Source organism: Mustela lutreola, chromosome 12 (assembly GCF_030435805.1).
Source record: "Mustela lutreola isolate mMusLut2 chromosome 12, mMusLut2.pri, whole genome shotgun sequence".
Lineage (NCBI taxonomy): Eukaryota > Metazoa > Chordata > Mammalia > Carnivora > Mustelidae > Mustela > Mustela lutreola.
The window spans coordinates 34,660,517-34,683,691 of NC_081301.1; the positions used below are offsets into that span (position 1 = coordinate 34,660,517).

Here is a 23,175-nt window from a genome sequence, read left to right on the forward strand (position 1 = left end):
TGACAGGAGCTCATTGGCTTGACACGAATTAGAGAGGTGTCCAGACAAAGTGCAGGGGGTCCTGAACTGAGCACCTGGGGTCCAGGTTTGAGTTCTAGTTAGGCCGCCGAGTGGGTAACTTTGGACAACAGTTTACTGGCCCCTGGGCCTCAGTTTCTAAGCTGTGCGCGAAGCTGCAGGAGAACTTAGAACCCCCCCTGAGCTCTAAAATTCTCTGAATCAAAATTTGAGGATGTTTTCTTCCTCCAAGAAGCAGAGGACAGTGTTGTGCCCTGCATGGCTTGGCAATTCTGGGAGTGCCCGGAGGTTGACAGAGGCACTTGGGAGCTGAGACACTAGGTCTCTTAGTGTCACCTGGCCTGATAACTCTGCTGGGTGACTCGGACAAACCCCCTCCCCTTCTCTGAGCCCATTTTCTCATCCATAAAATGGGAACGATGATCTCCGGTCCTACTCCTTAGGTCATTGTGAGAATCCGACAAACTGGGGAATGTGGAAGGTCGGAGTGAATACATGCTTGAGTGGCTGTTGTTATTACCATTTCTGGGTGTATTTTACCCTGTGTGGGCACATGCACGTGCCAATATAATACGAGAAGATGCTGCTGCTGTGTTCAGAGTCCAACCAGGTCCATTCAGCTATGTGGCAGGGAATGATGTGGCTCCTGTGTGGGGTCCGGACCCCTCGGAGGGGTTGTTCCGTGCCATCCTAAGTCTACCATTGATGCGCATGTGTCTGGGGGGAAAAACACACTACACATAGACACAAAAGCCCCTCGAGTTCTTTTCACCTGAGACAGGAGATGACACACATTGGCGGACAGAGGCTGATCTCTGTGTATCCAAGAGGAGTCGAGCCAGTCCGAGTATATCTAACAGGTCAAGCTCTGAAATGAAGAAGCAATAAGCCAGTGAAATGGTACTATCACCAAAACATGATTGATCAATTGAATTCTATCAGAGACAGTGGACAGTGAGATTAACTCAGGCCTGATAGGTTCAATGAGTTAAAGCATGATGTTCATTTCAGCTTCATTTCACCAGTCTTTGCTTGTGAAATTGGTCAATCAATAGAGGTTGAAGATCATATATATATATAAATATATCGGGGACCATCTTATGGGGAATATAATCTCACTAGTTGGCTCCTGGCTGGGGCTGCCTGCCTCGGGTAATGGAGACAGAACAGGGACTCTATCAGCCCCTGATATCTTCTCCAAATGAAAAGTATTTTTGGATCTCTGATGATTTATCTTTTTTTCCTCCCTCTCACTTTGATCTATGACAAAACCCATACCCATCTTGGAGAAATATAGTGATTTCTCCTGAAAACATTTGTGCAATGATCAGATAGATACACTTCAAAATATGAACCTTCTTTTTAGTTATATTGTCCTTGGGGAGAAAAGAAAGACAATAATTTAAAAACCCAAATGGGGGTAATGCAAAGATATCAGGGTAAATATGATTTTTAAGCCCTTTTATTTATTTATTTCTGTGCAGTGGAGGATGGGGGACAGACTGCTGTGTGTGGAAGCCCAAAAAGGGGGTGCACCCATAAGGAGTCCTTCCAGGTGTAATTAAAATGAAGCCTTTAGCATTCTTTGATCTCATTTAAAAGCACAACCCATAGTAACAAATCACCCTTTTGCTCCCAGTAATATTTCATTTGCTCTGGAATATTTTCACTATGGTGGCTAATTTAATATCCCTCCTAATTAGCGTGGATATCTCTCTGTAAGGTAGAATAATTAGGTACTACTGTACAAGGTAATGGACTTGGGTAGTATGGATTGGAGAGAACAGACTTGTCCCATGGCAATGCACAAGGTATTCCTTCTTGTCTCTTCTTTGAGGTCATGTTGATTCAGTTAAGCACAAAGTATGCATCAGAATATACATTAGGCTCTAGATAACAGAGAACAGTGCTGAAAAGCTAGATAGAGAGGAAAGAGCCTTGTGTACTTTGCTGTCTTCCCCTTGGCCCAATTCTTGCATTCCAAACCTCCTGAATTATAGCCATTCTCCAAGCACCACATTTTCACATGCCCCTGGGCCTTTGCATATGCTGTTCCCTCTCATGAGAATGCACATCCTCTCCCTGCCTCTTTTTTTGGCTCACTCCTTCCCTCTCATTCTTAAGTCTTTTTTTTTTTTTAAGATTTTATTTATTTATTTGATAGAGAGAGAACACAAGGCGGCAGAGAGGCAGGCAGAGAGAGGGGGAGGGAAGCAGGCTCCCTGCTGAGCCAAGAACAGGATGTGGGGCTCGATCCAGGACCCTGAGATCATGACCTGAGCTGAAGGAAGAGGCTTAACCCACTGAGCCACCCAGGCGCCCCTCATTCTTAAGTCTTGAGCTTCACTTCTTCCAGGTGGCTTTTTTGGATCACCCCTGCCCCCCAGCCTGAATTAAGTGGAGCGATTTAGTATAGGGTTAGGGGCAGATTCTGGGGTCAGACTGCTTGGGTCTGGATCCCAGCTCTTCAATCTCTTAGCTGTGTGACCATGGGCAAGTTACTTAAGCTCCCCAGGCCTCAGTTTCCTCATCTGTAAAACAGAAGGGGCAATAACAGACTTGACAATATGGGACTATGATGAGGATTAAAGCGATATGGTGCTTAGAATAGTGCCTGGCACAGAGGAAGCTCTGTATACGGGTCAGCTACCATCACCTGGCTCCCAGGGCTGCCTCCACTTCTCAGGCTTCTCGCACTTACCTTACTGCATCGGAATGATTCACTTCTCTACATCCTCCACTCAAGGGCAGGTGTTAGAACTTAAACCCCTCTGTGATCCAGGTGCCAAGAGCCAGACAGCCAGCAGGAGTTTGGTGCATGTTGCTCAGGAATGAATGGATCCATGAGTCTCAGAGTGGGCATCGGGGGCCTCGTGTGTTCCCAGGCTCACCTCACTTTGGACCCGTCCTATGGCCTTGGACAAATCCCTTTGCCATCCCAGAGTGTGGGATCATCGGTCCCTCAGGGCCTTTCCCTCATTGACAGCCTCTGACTCATTGGGTGACACACGGCACAATCCAATTCACTCTGGTTGAACCTGAACTTATTTGGCAATTTTACAATTTCGCGTTTTTCCTTCTCCGAGAAGAAAGATTGAGTGAGACTAATGGCTGAATAATGGTAGTTCCAGTGGAATTTCCTGCACACGACTCTGATTTTTCTCAGCCCAGTTTAAGTTGGGATTTATACAATCACCCAGAACATTGATTTTGGTTCTGGGCTGCCACGGGACGGTTCCAGCCCTGCCACCCTGCGGCCCAGCATAGGGCCTGGCTTACGGTAGATGCTCTAGAAATGTTGGCTGGATCGTGCCTGTGCCTGGAATCTGCTCCCCTTTATCTTCACGCCTTGTCTCCTCTGCGTTTCTGGGATCTGGCCCCTCCTGCAGGGCCCGTTTCCTGTTGTTAGTCATCTCTGGGTCACCCTGAGCATCTAAACACCCCCATGCAAAGTAGAAGAATGAATGGCATTTTGCCATTATTGTTGGACTCTGAGAGGTTGAACAACTTACTGTGTCTTCCTTTAGGTGTATGTGAAGCTTAAAGCTCAGCTGAGCTCTGGTAGTTTATCATGCTCTCATTTAAAATTTAATGAATTGGGTGCCTGGGTGGCTCAGTGAGTTAAGCCGCTGCCTTCGGCTCAGGTCATGATCTTAGAGTCCTGGGATGGAGTCCCACGTAGGGCTCTCTGCTCAGCAGGGGGCCTGCTTCCCTTCCTCTCTATCTGCCTGCTTCTCTGCCTACTTGTGATCTCTGTCTGTCAAATAAATAAATAATATCTTTTAAAAAAATTAAAAAAAAATTTTATGAACTGCCTCAGATCGTTTTTAGAAGTAGGTAAACATAAAGCCTTAGTTGTTTCACTCTTTCCTCCTCCGGGATCACTGATGTCCTAGAGGTCACTCCTGAAGGTTTTCTCCCAAGTTCTCTGAAGATGCCAGAGACTCTCCTGCTGCCGAGATCCCCTCTAAGCATTGAGTACCCCCCAAGTCCCCTGCAAAGCCTCAAGTCTTCCTAGGTCATGCATTCGGTCAACAAACACTGATTAGCTTCTCCTGTGCTCGAGGTGAGTCAGACATGCGCTCTGCCCTCAGAGAGCTCATACTGTTCGCGGGAAGGAAAGAAAGAACAATCCTAGAGACAGTGTATGTTTTTCAAGCCCTTGCTGTAGGGCAGGCCATGCTGAACATTCCACAAGGAGTCTCCTCTCATTCTTTCCTGAACCCCGGGTCTCATGACTGTCCTATTTTACAGATGACAACATTGAGGATTCAAGAGGTAAAAGAAGTTTCTCAAATATCATAGGCTCGTGAGAGCCAGACTGGAGATTTGACCCTGGGCCTCCTGGCGTTTGGGTTCCCAGGCTTCCCTGGCATGTCCGCCGCATCCTCCCCAGGGCCTGGCTTTCCTCTAAGGCCTGTTAAGAGGCATGTGGGTATTTGCTGTGGCCTCGAACACGTTACTTCTTACCTTTGCCAGGTCCCTCAGCTGGAAAATGGGGACTGACCTGACGGGATGTGTTGTGAGGAGTAAAATCCAGGCCATAGTGGCGGCCAGTGCTGCTTGCTGAGGAGACCCAGAAGAAAGGGCCATTCGGGGGTGCCTGGGTGGCTCAGTGGTTTAAGCCGCTGCCTTCAGCTCAGGTCATGATCTCAGGGTGCTGGGATCGAGTCCCGCATCGGGCTCTCTGCTCAGCAGGGAGCCTACTTCCCTCTGTCTCTCTCTGTCTGCCTCTCCCATCTACTTGTGATTTCTCTCTGTCAAATAAATAAATAAATAAATAAAATCCTTAAAAAAAAAAAAAAAAAAGAAAGGGCCATTCGTTCAGCCTATGGACCTAGAGGCAGGCTTCAGAGAGGAGGTGATTTCTTGGCTGAGCCTTGAAGGGCAGGGGTGAAGGCGAGCAGGCAGTGGGACGAGGAATGAGGAGTATGTAGCCTGCTGGGATGGCATTGTGGGGTGAAAGGTGGGTGACTCTGACGGCAGGGGCAGATCGTGGAGGCACGGAAGGCTGGGACTTCATCTTGAGGAAGCCTTGGAAGGGTTTTTGTGGTGAAAGTGGTGGTAACAGCAGCTAACGCAGGTTGGACACTAACTTCATGCCAGCCACCGGGGCTAAGATGTTACGGAGATGATCTCATGAATCCTTACAAAAGCCCCAGGGATTGACTTACGGACCATCGTGCCAGTTTATAGATGAGGAAACGGAGGGTGTTAGTTTTAGTGGCTGATCTGAAGGCTGAAGGGGAGTGGAGAGAACATTGCAGGTATGAGGCCGAGGCACACATCCCTGCTGAGCGACCTCAGGGACTCAGCCTCTGGGGGTCTGATGCGCCGAGACCCGGCTGTGCCGCATCTTCGCTGGGGAGGCAGGCCTGGGAGCACGGTGGGTGTCAGAGAGCTGGGCTGAGAGGCAGCAGACTGGCTGGGTATCACTACCCTGGAGCCCTCCCTGCAGGCCAGGTCAGGAGCAGACCTCGGACCCTGAGGTAAGGGTCGGGGACATTGTAGAGCCCAAAGCAGTTAATGGAATCTGGGACTTGTCTCAAATTCAAAAAGATTAAGGGTAAATGTATCCTGGTGAAGAAGAGTAAGATTTCTTCCTCTCCAACTTCCTCCCAGAAGCCCCAGCAACCCCCCAGCTACCCACATATCTGTTCCTAAACCAAGTATTGGCAAAGAGAATGGGGTCCCCTGGGTAGGCTCTGGTAACTGTTCAGTGGTGGAATGGGAATTGTTGGGGGGGGGGTGCCCTACAAAGGCTGTGCAGAACAACCAAAATGGGAAAATAAGTTAATGTTCATGTAATATTATTTAATAGACAAAATCTAGGTGGGTTTTGGAGGCAAGAATGGTTAGAAATGACTGATTCAGCCTCTGAAGTGGGTGATAGGGCCTCTGAGGCCCAGAGAGGGCTCACACCGCAAGTAAGTGCAGAGCTGGAGGTAGAACCCAGGTCTGCTGGCTCTCAACCCTTTTCCCATGGGGCCCTGCCACTGGCCTGCCCTGCGGGGGAGCAGCTGGGAGGATGGACGAGGTTCTGTGAGGGCTCTGGCTTTGACAGGGTTCTATAGACTGACCCAGTGGCTCCAGGCTCCCTTCCCGGGACTCTCGAGTGGGCCTTCGGCTAGGGTTTGGCCCCAAAGGGATTTGGGGCGATCACAGAAGGGATTATGGAGATTCCTGTTTGTTTTTATTTTTTTTTTTTTCCCTCCCAGTGAGCATCTGCAGACATAAAGTACATGATGATTTTTAAAGAAACAAACCAGAGCCTTTCTAGAAAAATGCAAAACCCCTGAATCTGCTGTGCTCTGAAGAAAACGCAATGGGTTTATGATCTTTTAAGACACACAAGAGACAGCTTTCTCTTGACAGATGGGGATCTGAGGCTATTTTGCTTCCTCCCCCTTTGCGTGACCAGACCCGACTGTGTAAAGCTTTTAGCTTCAAAGCCGGGTTGTGAATAACATTGGTTTAACCTGAAATTTAAAGCCAGCATTTCTTTGCTCCCCGAGACGGGGCTTCCTGCCCCTTGCTCCCCTGAAGCTAGCTTCCAGAATGTTAATTCTACGAGCCATGGTTGACTAAGCCCAGCACTGGGTCTATTACATATTATTTGATTTGGAGTAGAGAAAAAGACTTAAAGATACCATGCCCCTTGTATACCTTTGTACTTTTGCCCATGTCTGTCCATATATTTAAGCATACCATTCACATTGTAAGTTCAGATTTTTCTCCGTGGAATAAAATGGGTCCGAGGGTTTCTGTAGCTTGTCTCCAAGACCACATTTTCCAATGAAGTCAGATGGCGTCTTTGCAACACAGATGAGAAATGCTACGGAAACTTCCACGGGAGGCTTGGAGGTCAGGGCTGGTTTCTGGGTATTCATTTTTGTAGCTGTCTTTGAGCATATAACTGGTTTGTTTGGTTTGCTGTGCACCCACTATGTGTGTACCCAGAGGCAGGTTGTCTGTGTCCCTGGCCCAAGAATTATGCCTCTTTTCGTCAGAGGATTTGTGCTGGTTGACATGTGCGCCTTTTCTGGTCTGATTATTTTTCAATTAACATTTGCCTCCTCCACCGAACTGAAGTCCACGAGGGCAGGGCCAGGCCAGCTCTTAACCATTGCTGAGGCCAGCATTAGTGTGACACCTGCTCACTAAGGTTGCTTAAGAGAAGAATGAATGGGGACACTTGGGTGACTCAGTCGGTTAAGCATCTGAGCGACCTGCTCAAGTCATGATCCCAGGGTCCTGGGATGGTGCCATTCGTCAGGCTCCCTGCTGAGCGGGGATCCTGCTTCTCCCTCTCCTCCGTTCTCATGCTCTCTCACTCTCTCTCTCTCTCAAATAAATAAATAAAATCTTTTAAAAAAGAGAGAGAAGAATGAATGATTGAATGAATGAAATCAGTTGGAGGGATGCTGGTATTTGCAGACCAGACCTGTGAAAAAAAGATGGTTGTTCATTTATTCCACAGATATTTCTCGTGGAGGAGACAGAGATGAATTAACCGTGGCTTCCCTTTGAGGTAGCGAATAGTGCAGTGTCAGAAGGCCCAGTGGGCTTGACTCCTAAGAAAAGGGAGAAAATGGCCAGAGCCCAAAGAGCAGGGGAGGAAGCAGCTGGAGCAGAAAGGAGGGCATCCCGGAGGAGGAGGCACGCGTGCTTACCGGCTGTGTCCGTCCTGGCAACAGGGTGCATGTCCATGGGGAATGGCTCCCCTTCCTAAGCGGCACGGTGGATGCTCTGTGGGTGACAGCCCTACTCCACGCATCACATTCAGATGTCCACAGGGGCAAACTTCACCTTGCCAGCCCCGAGTCTCGCCAAAGGATGATCCTTGGGCCCAGTGCTTCGAGAGCACAGGCTCATCTAAAGGAACTGGCAGTTCAGGTACCGGGACTGAGGGATATGGACAGTGATTGTTCCTCAGCCCCTCCCGTGGCCCCTCTCTGCGCCCCCAGCAGGACTCAGATCCTCCCCATGGCCTCCTGTGGGCTCCGGGGCTGTCTGGCCATCCCCCCACCTTCCTCTCCACAGTCTCCTGGGGTCTCTTCCCCTCACTGTCCTGTGCCTTTCATCTCCCTCTCATGTCTAAGCCTTTGTAGGTGGCCTCCTCTGCCTGGCGTACCCTTTCCACCCCTACCCTCTTTGCCCGGCTGAGCCCTGTCCTCTACTCTCAGTTCAAGCATGATTTTCCTGTGGAAGACTTCTCTCACCCCCCCACCCCCTGTGCGGTCACACCTCTCCCTCATTCTCCAAACTCCTGTGCACATGATTCTAGAACACTCTTTCTACTTGGCAGTAATCACAGTTTGTAGCCACATGTCCGTGTGAGTATTGACAAAAGTGAGCTGCCCTTTCTGGTTTGGGAAGAGGGACCTGTCTGAGGCATCCCTGTATCCTCTGTTGTTTTTTTCTAAACACCACCTGGTACAGAGTAAACACTTCGTCCATGTTTGTCCAATGAGTGATTATATGGGTAGATGTGTCTCCGCCTCCTCAGGAAATGACCGACATCAGGCGTCTGTGCAGAGTGACAAGGTAGACCTACCGTACCTCCCTCCCAGTGGAGAAAGCAAGTGGGGGTGCTGGAGGGGCCAGGGCAGTGGGAGGAATTGTAGGTCAGGGGCACAGACCGGAGAGGTGGCTCTTTCCAGCTCGCGGTCCTCTGCTAGGAGTGTCTGGGCCTTCTCCCAGACTTGGCCCGTGGCTGCTGTGGTTGATTTTCAGAAAACCAGAGCAGAATGCAGCAAGGCTTCTTCCCAAAAGATGGCTCAGGTCCCCACAGAACTGCCTGTGCCTGGAGTACGGGAACCTGTCCTCAGCGAGCTAGGCTTCCATGGACCCCCCAGTGCATACACTTGAGTTGGCCATGTGCCCTGAGCCTTTACTTAGTGACCAGATGGTGACCTTGCCCACAGGAGCCCTCAGCAGAGGCACCCTCAGCTTCCTCAGTGGAGGTGAAGGTCTGCCCTTCCAGAACTCTGAGCTGTGCAAAGAGCCTGGTCTATGAATCCCACAGGAGAGGGATCGAGCCTGAGGACATCTGTGGGAGGATGGCCGGGCCAATGTGTCTGATGGAGCAGCCTGAGTGGGAGGGAAGGGGTGGGGAGTGCCCAGCTGGGGGCACAGTGAGATCTTGATGGGAGTCACCGGGGACTGGCCGACAGGAAAGAGCCTTCATTAGGAGTTTGGGGCCTGGCTGGCAGGATGGGGCTGGGGAGTCTAAGTGAAGTTGGTGGACAGAAAGAAGTCTTTTAAGAGTGGGTGTCATCTCTGACAGGGAACCACTTGTTGGGAGTACTGGGGACCGAGGGCAAGGTCATACTTCAGTAGGAGTGACTGGAGCCAGGATGACAGGCCAGGGCATTAGCTGAGGAGAAGAAAGATGAGTGTCCTCCCCTGTGTGTGTGTGTGTGTGTGTGTGTGTGTGTGTGTATCTTTGATAATAGGGTCATTGGGCAGATGCCAGCCAATGGGAGAGCACGGGCAGGGTTCTGAGCTCCTATATTCTACTAGTCTTCGATGCCCTTGTAGGAATGGTCCCCATGGGGATAAGCCATCTTGGAAAAAGGGACTCTGAGGATGATGTCCTCAGAGGAGGACATCATGGGCAGGAATAGGGACCAGTCTCGTGGAAGACTTGTGTTGCATGTAGCCAGAGGAGGGACCCAGACTCTAGGCTGGGGACATCAGCCAGAGAGACCAGCTTCCCTCGGGGCCCACGTGTTGGGGTATCTGGTCACTGAGGCTATAGCTTAGCCTATCCTATCCTCTTGGGTCAAAGTGCAGGTGCGATCTGTTTCCTCAGGGAGATTTATGAGCTGCTTCTGAAGGCCCTTCCTGTAGAGACACTGGGGTGCCCTGAGCCACCAGCCTCCATGGAGGACTCTGGAAGGCCATTATTCCTGGGAACACCCGCAGCTGGTGTCTTTGATCCAATGTCAGACCCTGCCTTGCGTCTGCCTCCAGATAAGAGAGTTGGGGAAACAGCCGCTTGGGGTAGCACCTCAGTGACACAGCACCCTACTGCTTCACGCTCCTCGGTTTGGTCTCCTTCCTCACACTACGTGATGGATGAGGAGTAGGGCAGCCTGTGCTGACAGGGTGGGACCAGGGGGAGAATCAGTCAAGGCCTGCGTGAGGGCACCTGCCAGCGAGAGGTCGGATGCCTGCTGTCTCCCCCAGGCGCTTCCAAAGGCGAAGACAGAGGTCTGGGTTCCAACAGTGTCTGTGGTCATCCCTGCATGAGCAGCTGGGTCCTAGAGGGCCCCGGGGCATGAGGGCCTGTGAGGCCATCTCCTTGCTGTCTTTTGCCTTCCTTGCTGTCTTTCATTTTGAACGCTTCAAGCGCAAGGCTCACCAAAAATATTTCATCCCATTTCCTTCCTTCCTCCCTCTTTTCCTTCCTTCTTTCCTTTTTTGATTTCATTTATTTATTTATTTGAGAAGGGGAGAGAAAGAAAGAGAAAGCGAGCCCATACCAGCCAGGGGAGGGAGAAGCAGACTCCCTGCTGAACAGGGAGCCCAATCCCAGGACTGGGATCATGACCTGGGCCAAAGGCAGACGCTTAACCCACTGAGCCACCCAGGTGCCCCCCACCAACGTATTTTCTTTTTTATTGGTAACTCATAGAATTTTCTTTGAAATGCAAGCATCACCCCCAGAGGCTGTAACCCTGTGAAGAGCTAACAATACAGAACACACAGAGAATTTAATGCCGTACTTTCTTGGTAATTCACGTTTTTGAGCAGGCAGTAGTACATTGAGAGTTCTGCAGTAAGACAAAACACAACAAGAAGGGTGCTCTGAGGGAGGGCCCTTCATCTCCTGCCTCCAGGAAAGGAAGGACGAGCGCTCTCGATGTTTCTCATGGTGCTTTCCAGAGCTCCTTTGGCGATATATATACAAAAGGCACATAAAGTCTTATTCTCTTCCTTTTTCTCACACAGAAGCTTATACGTTATACATGCTCTGCTGTAGCTGGTTTATTTTTCATACGACGGTGTATCCTGAAGATCTTCCCATATCGGCTCACAGCGGGAGCCCTCGCTCCTTCACGCGGCTGCCCCGCACGCCGCTGTGTGAGCACGCCGTGACTTATGCAGCCAGCCCCTACAAATAAATTCTTGCGTTGTTTCCAGTCTTTTGCTACTAGAACCTTGTATATAGATCACCTCCCTTATGTGCGAGTCCAGTGGTAAGATACATTTTCAGAGGTACAGCTGCTTTATCAAAGGAAATGTGCATTTGTGGTTTTGATAGGTTTTGTCAAATTGTCTTTCGTGGGTGTGTGTCCAAAGGGGTCCCACCAGAGTTGTGTGAAGGCTGTTTCCCTACAGCTGTCCCGGTACAGTGCTTTACCGACTGGTCACGTGGTATGGTGGCAAGCGTCTTGGGTGAGAGCCTTGGCTCTGGGATGAAACTGGTACCTTCAAGGGGTGGGGAGCCTCAGTGCAGAAGAGGCAGTGACCCCTGATGGTTAAGACTTCCACTCCAGGGGCGCTTTGGCGGCTCAGTTCAACATCCAACTCTTGATTTGGGCTCAAGTCATGATCTCACGGTCTTGGGATCAAGCCTTGAGTCGGGCTCTGTGCTGAGCGGGAGTCTGCTTCTCCTTCTCTCTTTGCGTCTCCTCCCTACCCCCCTGGCCACACGCACTCTTTCCGCACACACGCGTGCTCTCTCTCAAATAAATAAATCTTTAAAAAAAGACTCCCAGCCAACCTGAGCTCTAGTCCTCAGACAAATTACTTGATCTCTCAGGTCTCAATTTTCTCATCTGCAAAATGGGGGACATGTTATCTACCATGGGATCACTGTGAGTTTCAGATGGGATGATGCATGGAAAAAGGGTGTGGCATGGTGCCTGGCACGTGGCTCTGCCCTGGCCGGCACAGTGCCCTTGGCTGAGAAGCCCCTTGGCTGAGTCCCTGTCTGTTTTGTCTCCTATCAGGGGAGGAACTGGGCGCGGGCGTTTCTCAGGCCCTCCTGCCCCAAATCTCACTGTCGGACATGCCTTTCTTCAGCAACTTATGTAACCTGCACTCCCCCTTCATGTCTCCTGCTCATCCAAGGTATTCAGGAATCTCCAGTGCCCAACGGTCACTCGCTGCCGGGCAGAGATTTCCTCCGGAAGCAGATGCGGGGAGACCTGTTTACGCAGCAGCAGCTGGAGGTGCTGGACCGCGTGTTTGAGAGGCAGCACTACTCGGACATCTTCACCACCACGGAGCCCATCAAGCCCGAACAGGTACGCCCCACTGCTCACTGCCCACTAGACCTCCAGCTCGACGCAGGCTCGGCTTGCCCTCCCCCAGGCCTTTGGGGGGGCATGCATGACAATGCCGTGCTCTACTCTGAGGCGGGCTTCTTGTTGTTCTCAGACAAACTTGCATAGTTGCGGCCTCCCACGGGGTCAGGAGGACTCATCTGGGGTTCTGGCAGCTTCTTGCCTCAGTGCCTCAGTCTCCCCAGCCAGCCTGGGGGGGCGGGGGTGGGGACGGTGGCATGCCTGGTGGGGCTATTCTGCCCTGTTGCCGAATGGTGTCCTTTCCCCAGGCACAGGGGCCGTGTCGTGATCTTTGGGGCCACTCGAGGTGGTCTTGGGTCCTTATCCTGTCAGTCAGGGTGAAGATGGAAATATGGCCACAAGCCACGTTATGGTGGTGCTAGGGTGTGGCCCACTGTCAGCCCCCAAGCAGGTTATCCTGCTATGCTTTTAGAGATTGAATCCCAGAGCCTGGAAGTGAAGAAGTGTCTCACTGGACACACTCCCAACTCGGTCATTTGCAAGAGAGGGAGGGATGTAGGAGAATGACCCCTTGCTAGCCCTGGACAGACGCTCAGTCACTGCCTTGGCTACAGGACCAGAAAGACTCTGCCCAGTGAGAGGCTTCTGGGGCCTAGATAAGGTGTGTAAGGTACCAGATTCAGCTCAGGAGGCTATTTCCTGATGCCCGGTCTGGGCTGGTTACCTGGCAGGCCCCGGCAGCTCAGATGTGGTTCCTGCCCACAGAGAGCTCCCATGTGGTGTGCACGTCAGGTAGACCCCGCTGGTACAGAAGGTGAAGATGGGCCTCACTGGGCTTTCTCTACGTGCTTATTAGATGGCATTTCTGAAGTTTTCCCCCAGAGCCATTCAAAGACACATAGGCTGCCTGCACAGTTTCCTGTGTAAAGGAGAGAGGCCAGAGGGGATGTTGAGGAGTGAGCGGTGAGCAAAGCCTCAAGGCCACCATCCTGTGACAGTCTGGCTGTCTGAGAAGCTCCTATGAGGGCTTTCACAGCCCATGTAGCCACTTTGTTTCCAGGTGGGGAAACTGAGGCCAAGAGAGGGAGAGGGACTTGCCTGAGGCCAGAGCAAGTCATGTATTCACTTAACTAATGTTGAGGAGTATCCCCCGTGTGCAAGCCTGGAGCCAGGCACTAGGTACTTCAGTGAACAAGGCAGGCTTGGACCTGCCCCAGGGAGCCTACAGGTATGTGGAAGAACCACAATCAGTAAGAAGAACCCAAAAGTCATGGACTACAGATGTTCTAGGTGCTGAGGTGGGGACATTATCTGAGGTTCTCTGAAAGAATAAAGTAGAGTCTGAGCCAGGCTGGAGGCCACAGTGACCTCCTGGGGGAAATACTGAGCCCTGAGGCCTAGGGCCGAACCAGGAGAAGGGACATAGGGGTGAGGCGAGTGCGCCTGAGAAGAGGGAAGAGCAAGTGCAAGGCCTTCAGGTGACAGGGGGCATGGCAAGAGTGAGAAGTGGAAGAAGAGCCAAGAGAGCCCGTGTGGCTCAGCTTTAGGGCACAGGGGCATGGGGAGAAGGGACAGTGATGTTGGGGAGATGGGCCAGGCCTTGTAGACTGTGGTTAAGGCTTTGGTCTTTCTCCTACACGTTAAGTCTCCTCTGGGAACCTTGGTCTTTCTCCTACACGTTGTTCTGGCTGGAGCTGATCCCACATGCTCCAGATCTTGGGCTTTCCGTCACAGACAGCCCTTCTGAGGGATGGCCAAATGCACCTTCCATCTGATACAGGAGGAGGAAGAAAAGGAGACTTCCTTGGATGAGGCCTAGCTTTCCTCCAGAGTTGGGGAGAAAATTTGTCTTCTAACCACTGATAAGGTCATGTGATTTTAGAGACAGCGGGGACTGGAGAACAATCTTTCAGCCCCCTCAGCCCTTAGAGGCCCTGAGAAGGGACAGGGTTTGTCTGAGGCTGCCCAGCAAGTGAGAGAGGAAGAGTGAGGGCTCAGACCTCCACACTCAGCCTGGCCTCTACCACGTGAAGACTTCGGTGCTCGTGTTAAGCTCCTGTTAACTTAAAGCAGACATTCAGTATTAGAGACTGGGTTTCCCTCGGTGTTCCAGGTGATTCTCATGGATGCTCAGACTCAGACATGCCTCATATTTTATTTAACTTGGAATACCCGGGAAATCTGGGCAGAGACTACAGGGCTTCATAACTGGGAGGAGTCCAGAAGCCACCCATGGACTTACCCACTTGCTCAGACATTCATATGCTCATTTATCCAACATATTTCTTGCAAGCTGCAATGAGGCTGGCACAGTGCCAGGCACCCAAGCGGTGCAGGGATGAGTCAGGCATCAGCTCTGTCTGTCCACAGCTCCCAGGGGCGATATGATATGGATTTAGAACCTGCAAAGCAAGGGAGAAGGTTCTGTGGGCCCTGATGAGTGGGGAGGTTGCCTCAGTTGGTAGCATGGGGCCTTGGTAGCATGGAGATGTTGCAGAGGGGACAGGTCTACTAGACTCCCTGCAGAGATAGGGCCTGGTGGGGAGGAGACCTGCATTACGGATGCTTCAAGGGCCCCGTTCCTAGCAGCCTCGCAGTGTGGTGTCCTTCAGCATGGCGCGGACGCGACCGCGGGCCTGTGTCTGTGTGGGCTCCGAGGCGGGGCCTTCAGGCGAGCGTGTGGCGGAGTAATGACTGACTCAATGTTTTCTGGTTAATCTGCTTCACCTCCCCGTAATGTGCAGTAATGAGGAGAGATGGAAGGTGAGGCCGCGGGGCTGCCGGGCACACACACAGGCACTGGACTATGAATGACATCCTCGCTCCCGCTTCCCAGTCACCGGACCAATGACAGCCAAAGCAAGGGGCCACAGCCTGGGAAGGGGTGTCTGTCAAGGGTACGAGCTCCTTGAGCCCCCTCATGCCCACTCTCTGCCTGGCCTGGTGGTGACACCCAGAAGAGGGCCTGGAGCTCTGGTGGCCAAGGTGGGGGGGTGTCTCTTCCCTGTGTGAGGAGACCTAGGTCTCCAGAGTCTAGTGGCCTTGGTGGGGGCTCGCCGTCCGTTTCACTGAGCAGCCTGTGGGGAAGAAGGAGCTTTTCCTGGCCTTGGGGTTGAAGGAGTTTGATTTGAGTCCAGCTGAGTCCCGGCTCTGTCCTGTTGGGAGGGATGCTTTTTCCCTGGAAGTTTCCATACCTGCGGGGGTAGTGATGGAGATTTTGCACAGCAGCAGCTGGACAACAGTGGTCTTCCTCACCTGCGTGTGGTATGGTGCAGGTCGCAAAGGGCCTTCATGTCCACTCTCTCTTCCTTCGACTCGTGATTTAAATGCCCACTAAACAGTGTGGGTAAGTTTGGTAGAGCCCCGTTTTACAGACTGAACATTCCCCCCCCCCCAAACTGTTCAACCTGTGGTCAGCCCAGGGAGCTTCCAGGACTTGCAGAGGCCACAGAGCTAGAATTTGATTTCAGGGTCTTCTGTCCTCATCTTGGGCTAGATGGTTGCATGGCCCCCTTTCAGGAGAAAGATTCTGGGAGCATTTTCTAACTGGCTGGTTCTCAGAACTGGCCTTTTGCAGCCAGAGTCTGTCTGTTATTCCAGAATCCTCAGAGTTTCACCATGGGCTTAGGTGGTCAAATCCCCCTCAATGACCCAGCCCACCCACTCATGGGAAGAACATTCCTCCTCCAGGACAGGTGGGGGTCCTGCCAGTCACGCCCACACCTACCCAGCCGCTCTTTCTACCGAGATCTGCCCTGGGCGGGTCGGCCTGGCTTCTTGCTTTTATACGGGCACTGAGTAAACCCTTGGCCCTGGGTGTCCTGCGTACACACTTCTAGGGCAATCAAACACTTCCTTCTCGATGTGGTTATTGAAGAAGCAATTCTGTTTTCCCCACTTGTGGAGGGAGTAAACATCAACCTGAAGAGGGAAAAAAAAAAAAAAGGAAAGAAACAAGTGCTGGTGGCGTGTGTGTTCAGAACAGCGGAGTCTGTTTCAGTAAAACTCGCGGTGACGCTGTCGCGGTCGTGCTGCTGGTGGGAGCCGCTCCCTCTCCGGCCTCGGCAGGAAGGCTAAGGCGAGCACAGGCTGCCGTATTTACTCTCGGCAGACTATTAACCAACACCAGGCTATTAATCTGGCTTTTGAGCCTTCACTAAAGCCCATAAAAGCTCACAGTTGTCAAATGGAGTTCATTTTAATTTCCTTTCAATCACAGTAAATTATTCAGGTGATAAATCAGCTGGAGCAGCCTCCTGGCTGTAATAGAAACCCTAATTCCTGGCTAATTATCCAGCCCATTGCTGCCAACAGATCAATACGGGCGCAAAATGGAACCGGCCCAGGGCCCTCCCTCCCATCGGGCCAGAGACAGAAAGACAGCTGGGGAAGGGGACGTGCTGCTGACCTCCCGGGAAGTTCAAAGGTCATGGGGGTTAAACTGGGAGAAGGCTTGGCCCTCGTCTAAAAGAGAAAGCCACCAGAAATGCCTCCCGCTTGCTTGTGCTGCTTTGCCCTCTGAATGGTGGCATCTCTCCAGGCTGGTGGGCCTGGGCTGAGCACAGCCTGTTCCTGTGGGTGTCCTACTCCTGGAAAGGGGCTGGTTTGCCATTTTGAACATAACTGAGCTTGGTCATCAGGGATGGTCTGAACTCCTACTTGAGTCAGGAAAAGGGCTGGGATCGTGGGGGGAAAGATGAATTGTGGGGCATGCTTCCTTGCTTCAGGGAGCTCATTTTTCTGGGTAGTGGGTCTGGGCTCAGCAGAAGGAGGTGGGGCAGGAAAAGGAGAGAGCGAGGAGGTAAGTGTGAAGTAGGCTGAGGAAGGGGGAAGGCTTCCTGGAGGAGGTGCCCTTTGTGCTGTATCTTGTGGGATGGGCAGACTCCAGATCCGTGGAGATGGTGGAGCTGGCTGGAGCGGCATTCTGGGTGGAAGGAACAATGTGGGCAAAGGTACAGCAGGGAACTGGGAGACGGTCTGGGAGGTTGAGATGTAGGAGGAGTGAAAGGCAGTCAGGGACAGTGGGGCTGGAGAAGCAGGAGGCGAGCAGACCCCAGAGGAACGTGGAGGTGAGGAAGTCTGACTTCCCCTTTGGGGGGTGTGTCCTGAAAAGCTCCGCGTCTGTGGTCTGGACTGTTGTGCTTACCTGGAAGCTTCCTTCATGGGGCCTCCTGCCTGTTGCCCTGTCCCTGTCCCTCCAGTTGCAGCTCTCTTCCTAAAGCCCACCCTCACTTACGGTTTCCCCCACCTGAGACCTCAGCCCCAGCCCTCCATCCCCGTCACGGCCCTTCACCACTGTCCCACGCCCCCCTGCCGGCCCCCTGGGTGCTCTGGCTATGGCCAGGCCTGACCGCTCATGGCCCCCGTGGCCTGGGCCCCTCCTCCGTGTGAGGGGGCCGCGGACCGCAGGCCGGTGTGTGCGTGTGGCTGAGCGCGTGAACAGCGGGGATGGCTGCAGCCTGCAGGGTGGCGGCTACCGCGGTTCCATGACCGTCTTACGGTGGTTGTTCTCGCTCCAAGCTCCTGCTCACTGTTTCCCTTCAGTCTGTTATTACATCTACCCGAGCCAGGCCCACCAGGAGTCTTGCCTGCCCCGGGAGGCCTTCACTGACCCACTTCAGTCCGCACGGACTTGAAAGCCTCGGGTTCTAGTCATTACCATGGTGATTGTTGGAGCGACAGTGCCTTCGCGGCCTGCCTTGTGCCTGGATCTGTTCTGAGGAGCAGCCTCTTGGCCCATTGCATTACAAAGCCCCCGCCACGTTCCTATCCCTACCGCGCAGGCGGGGTGGCTGGGGCTGAGGGAAGTTAGCAGGGACCCCGCCACAGGTATGGGCCAAAGTCGGACATCAGGGTCCGGGCTTGTGGCCACTGTGGCTGTCCCAGGTGCAGCTTAGTCAGGCAGCCCCACTGACTCGTACAGGTGAGCGGTTTCCTGGGAACACACCTGGGGCTTCCGTGTACTCATCCTGGGAGGCGAGCATGAGTTAGAAAGCGGAGGGACTGCCAAAGGAACCAGTGGAAGGATGAGCAGAAGTCCGAGGGCAGTGACTCTGCTGTTCTACTGTGACCTGCTTCTGTTTCTGCTCCGCTTACCTCGGTCCTCCCCTTGCGAGGCTGTGCTCTGGGCCACGCTCTTCCTTTGCAGATGAAGTAGGGAGTGTTTAGGAGAGACAATTGAAAATTCTTTTCTAGGAGGGATGACTAAGAGATTAGGGCTATTTGGTCTGAAGAAGGGAAGACTTGGGAATGTGAGCAGGGAAAGGGGCAGGCTGGGAGAACTTTCTGACAGCTCAAGCTTTTCAACCAGTGGAGTGGGCCTCCTTGTGAAGTAGCAAGCTTCCTGTCGCCAGAGGCATGTAAGTAGACGCTATCCTTATTCATATATGCTGTGTTAGAAGTTTATGAATCCACTGATGACTTGAGGAGCTAAATGTCAAGGGTCTTCCAACCTGAAAGAATGATTCTAAGTTAAGAAGAGCAAGAGAGGAGGCGCCTGGGTGGCTCAGTGGGTTAAAGCCTCTGCCTTCGGCTCAGGTCATGATCCCAGGGATCGAGCCCCATGTCGAACTCTGCTTGGCAGGGAGCCTGCCTCCCCCACCCTCTGTGCCTGACTCTCTGCCTACTTGTGATTTCTGTCTGTCAAATAAATAAATAAAATCTAATTAAAAAACAACAACAACAACAAAAAACAACAAGAGGGGTCCGGTGGGAGGAGGGGAAGGAATAGGGGAGCCAACAAAAGGAGACCCTTAATATTGCAGTGTGGAAGGGACACTCCAGAGAAATTGCCCCCCCACCCAGGGACTCTCACTAGGGGGGCCAGCCTGGGTCACTGGAGCTGCAAGGTCTTGGGAGGCTGGCAATGCCCCAGCTCCCCTCATGCACAGAATAGGTTGGGGCCTCCTGGTGAGGAGGTCTGGGTGGTGACAGCCACCGCCAGCCTTGCTGCCTACACATGGTCGTGGGCCTCCCCTGCCCAGGAGCTCGGGGTCTCCTCAGGGAAGGAGAGGGGAGAGGAGGATTAAACAGACCCGAGTCCTGCCAACACGTGCCACGGCTTGTGAGGGGACTGGAGGGGTGATGTGTAACTTAAGATAAAGGAAATGCTAATTGAAAACCCCAACACGGGGTAACATAGGACTCTAGCTCGCAGTGGCTCTGTGACATGGAGGATGCCTGCAGTACGATCTTCATGTGGCAGATCAGGAAACTGAGGCAGAGAGACACTAAGGAACATATTCTGATGACGTAGCTCAGCCATGTTCCCTGCTCCCTGCTCTTTGCGGGTGTAAACAGTCCTCTGGAGTCTGTGCGCTTTCCTCTGCATGTGCAGACACTTGCTGACTGATCGAGTGGTTTCACTCAGCAGGCGTGTATCGAGCACCTCTCCTGCACCAGGTACTGGGCTAAGTGCTGGAACACAGCCGTGACAAACGTGCTCCCCAGAATTTACCCTATAGCAAGAGAGAGATGTGGGCAACATGATTCTATCAGTACAAAAGGTGTGTCACTAGCAAGCATCATAGAGTGTGTTGGGTGCTCTGAAAAGAAAGACCAAAGGGTAAAGAGTGGGACCTCATCTAGATGGGGGGGCGGTCAGGGAATGTCTCTCTGAGGAGGCACCTTTGAGCTCAAGAAGGGGAAGTGTGGTGGGAATAGTGTTCCATGAAGAGGGAACAACCTATATAAAGGCTTGAGGCTGGTTATTTGGTCCAATAACCATGCCTCATGGGGCTGGTAAGCATGAGGGGCAGAAAGCAGCATGTGGTACAGGGGTGCGGTGGTGGGGGCCAGGTGGGGACTAGAGCCAGGGCCTTGGATTTTGTTTTGGGAGCAAGGAGAAGCCTCTGCAAAATTGCAAACCAGGGACTCTCGGGAGCCAGTCCAATATGGATTAGAAGATTATTTTGCTGCTGTGGGGAGATTTGGAGGGTCAGGGGACCAGGAGGCTGTTGCCAAAGTAGAGACCATGTTGCTGTCCCCCTGGAGGTCGCTGTACCGCTGGGGACAGTTGTCAGCCCTGTGTGGGATTGGCCTGCTCTCTAGTCTGAAATCCAGAACAGGAATTGTGGCCTGTGATGCACTGCTTCTCTCCCCTCCTTTCTGCTTCCCTATGTCCCCCCACCTAACCCCAAGCTCCCCAGCCCTGCAGCCAGGCTCCCAGCTTCCTAGAGTTGAGCTCAGATTTGATTCCGATCTTTCAGATAGTCCAGGCAAAGAGGGAAGCTATCAGTTGTGTGCTTCTAACGTCTCATCATCTACTGGGGAGTGGGAGGGAATAGGACGATTCCCCAAAGGAGGCCATGCTTTTTCTGTGTCTCATGGAGGCCCCAAGCTCAGTCCTCAGCAACATGCACAGGAGAGCCACAGCCGCTACAAGGCTCTGCCTTCTAGGGCAGTGTGATGACCACATGCTCAGCAGTACATTTCTGCTTTGACCATAGGGTGTGAGAAGGCAGCCTTGCTGATAGCCCAAGTTAAACCAAGAAAAATCCCTGACATTCTGAGGCATCATTCCTAGATTTTCCAGTTTGAGGCTTGGATAATGTGCTACTATCTTGGTGCTTTGTGACTTCCTTCCACCCAAGGGTACTGCAGGGAACATGTCCCACCCAGAAGTATTGGTTTCTAAGAATGTACCTCAACGGGACTTCCGGGTGGCTCAGTCCATTAAGCATCTGCCTTCAGCTCAGGTCATGATCCCGGGTTTCTGAGATCAGTTCCCACATGGGGCTTCTTGCTCAGCGGGGAGTCTGCCTCTCAGTCTGCCTGCTGCTCCCCCTGCTTGTGTACATTCTCTCTCTGATAAAAAAAAATAAATAAACAAACAAATAAATAAATAAAATAAGAAGGAAAAAAGAGGGCACCTGAGTAGCTGAGGTGGTTAAGCATCTCCCTTTGGCTCAGGTCATGATCCCAGGGTTCTGGGATGGAGCCCCATATCAGCCTGCTTCTTCCTCTCCCTCTCCTGTACCCACTCTCTGTGCTCTCTCGCTATCTCTGTCAAATAAAGAAATAAAATCTTTTTTTAAAAAATGAACATACCTCATCATCGCCTCAACTCTTGATGAAAAGGTTAGTAGTTTTCCATTTGACTTCTCTGAAGTGGGCTTGGTGTACAGGAACTTGGGGATGTTGAAGAAAGGAAGGGGCATATGTTTTAGAGATTAAAGAAGCAGACAGCTTACCCACAGGATTGCGGATGGACAGGATGGAACAGAGAGGGCACGGCGGGGCCTTCCCATGAGAAGCAGGCACTCTCTGACCTAGTTGTACCTGGAAGCCTGATGCCAGAGGAAGACTTTTCTTAAAAAAAGATTTATTATTAGAGAGAGAAAGCATGAGCGGGATGGGCAGAGGGAGTAGGAGAGAGAAACTGAAGCACACTCAGAGCTGAGTGTGGAGTCCCACATGGGACTCGATCTCATGACCCTGAGATCACAACATGAACTCAAACCACGAGTCAGACGCTTATCCAGCTGGGCCACGCAGGCGCCCCCAGAGGAAGACCTCTGCCCCAAGGCATTGTGGAGGGGACCCAGTGAATATCCTGGGCTTTGAATAGTCTGAGGAGTGAGTCTTCCCATGGTAGGAGCCTTAAGAGTAGAGAGGGTCACAGCAGCAAGGAGAAGGACAGCAATTCTCTTCCCTATTCTTCCCAGCACATGGAGAGGGCATAGAAATGCCTTCCCGAACACTGAAATGCAAGCAAGATATAACTTGGATGTCAGTTTTGCCTTTGGAATGAGATAATAGCGAGGACTGTACCGGAGCTCTTGCTCCCTAGATCTCTAGAGGAGCTGGGTGCCTGTACACCAGCCGTATTCTTTTTTGTGGGCTTTGTGTTGGGAGTGCACCGCAAGTCGGGCTTAAGGGATTTGGTTGTTTACAAAGCTCTTAAGAAAATCAAACTTTATTGCTTTGTAAACTAAAAAACAACAAAAAAACAACAATCCACGTAGATTTCTGGTTCTGATACAAGGTCTCAGCTATTACAGGCACCCCTTTCTTCTCAAACAATAGAAGTATTGGATCAAATATAACAATAAAATATTTTTGATATATATTTGGAGTTGAATGGAAGATAGGGAAATCATTGGGAGCTGGAAGCGAGGAAGGAGTTCAGAGCCAGAACTTTAAGTGCATGAGCTAATGTCCCAGGGGCCCAGGGTACTTACTAGTCCTGGACATAGTTCCAAGTGAACGGGGGCTGGGGGCATTGATGCTGGTGCTGAGACTGAAGATATGACCTTAGACCTGTGTGATATGGGAGTTGGAACTGAAACTTCTGCAGAAAACTTGAAACCTGGAGGGGTGACACTTTCCACGTAATGAGCAATGGGCACATTTTGGCTCCCAGGCTGACAAAAGCAGTAAAAATTTTGATTCTGCATGGGACTCAGAGCAGGAGTTTCCCATGGGAGGCTAAAATCCCAAGACTGTGCCACATACAAGTGTGATATCTCACTATATATTATTCCCAAGAAATTCAAGAAGAGAAATGAACATAAAAACTTTGCTCCAATCAGTGAGATCCTTGAGAGAACTGACAGAAGCACATGAAAAATCCTGTCTGAATCCTTCCACAATCCAGTCTGTATAGCATGCCCACAGAGCAAACAATAACCACTGAAGATGAGCTCACAGTTTAAAAAGTTGCAAACCACACAAGGAACTGAGAGGGAAATGGAGACTTAACCAGAAGAATTAGTGCTGCAAGAACCTAAAATAATAGGAAATCTGAAGGAACTATAAAATGTCTCTAGAGACCACGAAAGGACTGGTAACACTACAAAAAGATAAAACACCATGAGGAAGGAATATGCAGATTAGAAAAAAAACCAAAGGTATTTTCTGGAAATACAAATTTAATTAGTCATCAAAATCAAAATTT

At 51.6% G+C, this 23,175-nt stretch overlaps 1 protein-coding gene across 3 annotated transcripts in view; it reads left to right on the top strand.

The window, feature by feature from the left end:
* Nucleotides 1-23,175, top strand: part of PAX5 (paired box 5) — a 192,674-nt gene that overhangs the window by 56,424 nt on the left and 113,075 nt on the right. For all 3 annotated transcript variants that reach the window (XM_059141534.1, XM_059141533.1, XM_059141535.1), the window contains one exon: nucleotides 12,103-12,278. In XM_059141534.1, the coding sequence (XP_058997517.1) occupies nucleotides 12,103-12,278 (176 nt within the window). The remainder of the gene's footprint in view (nucleotides 1-12,102; nucleotides 12,279-23,175) is intronic.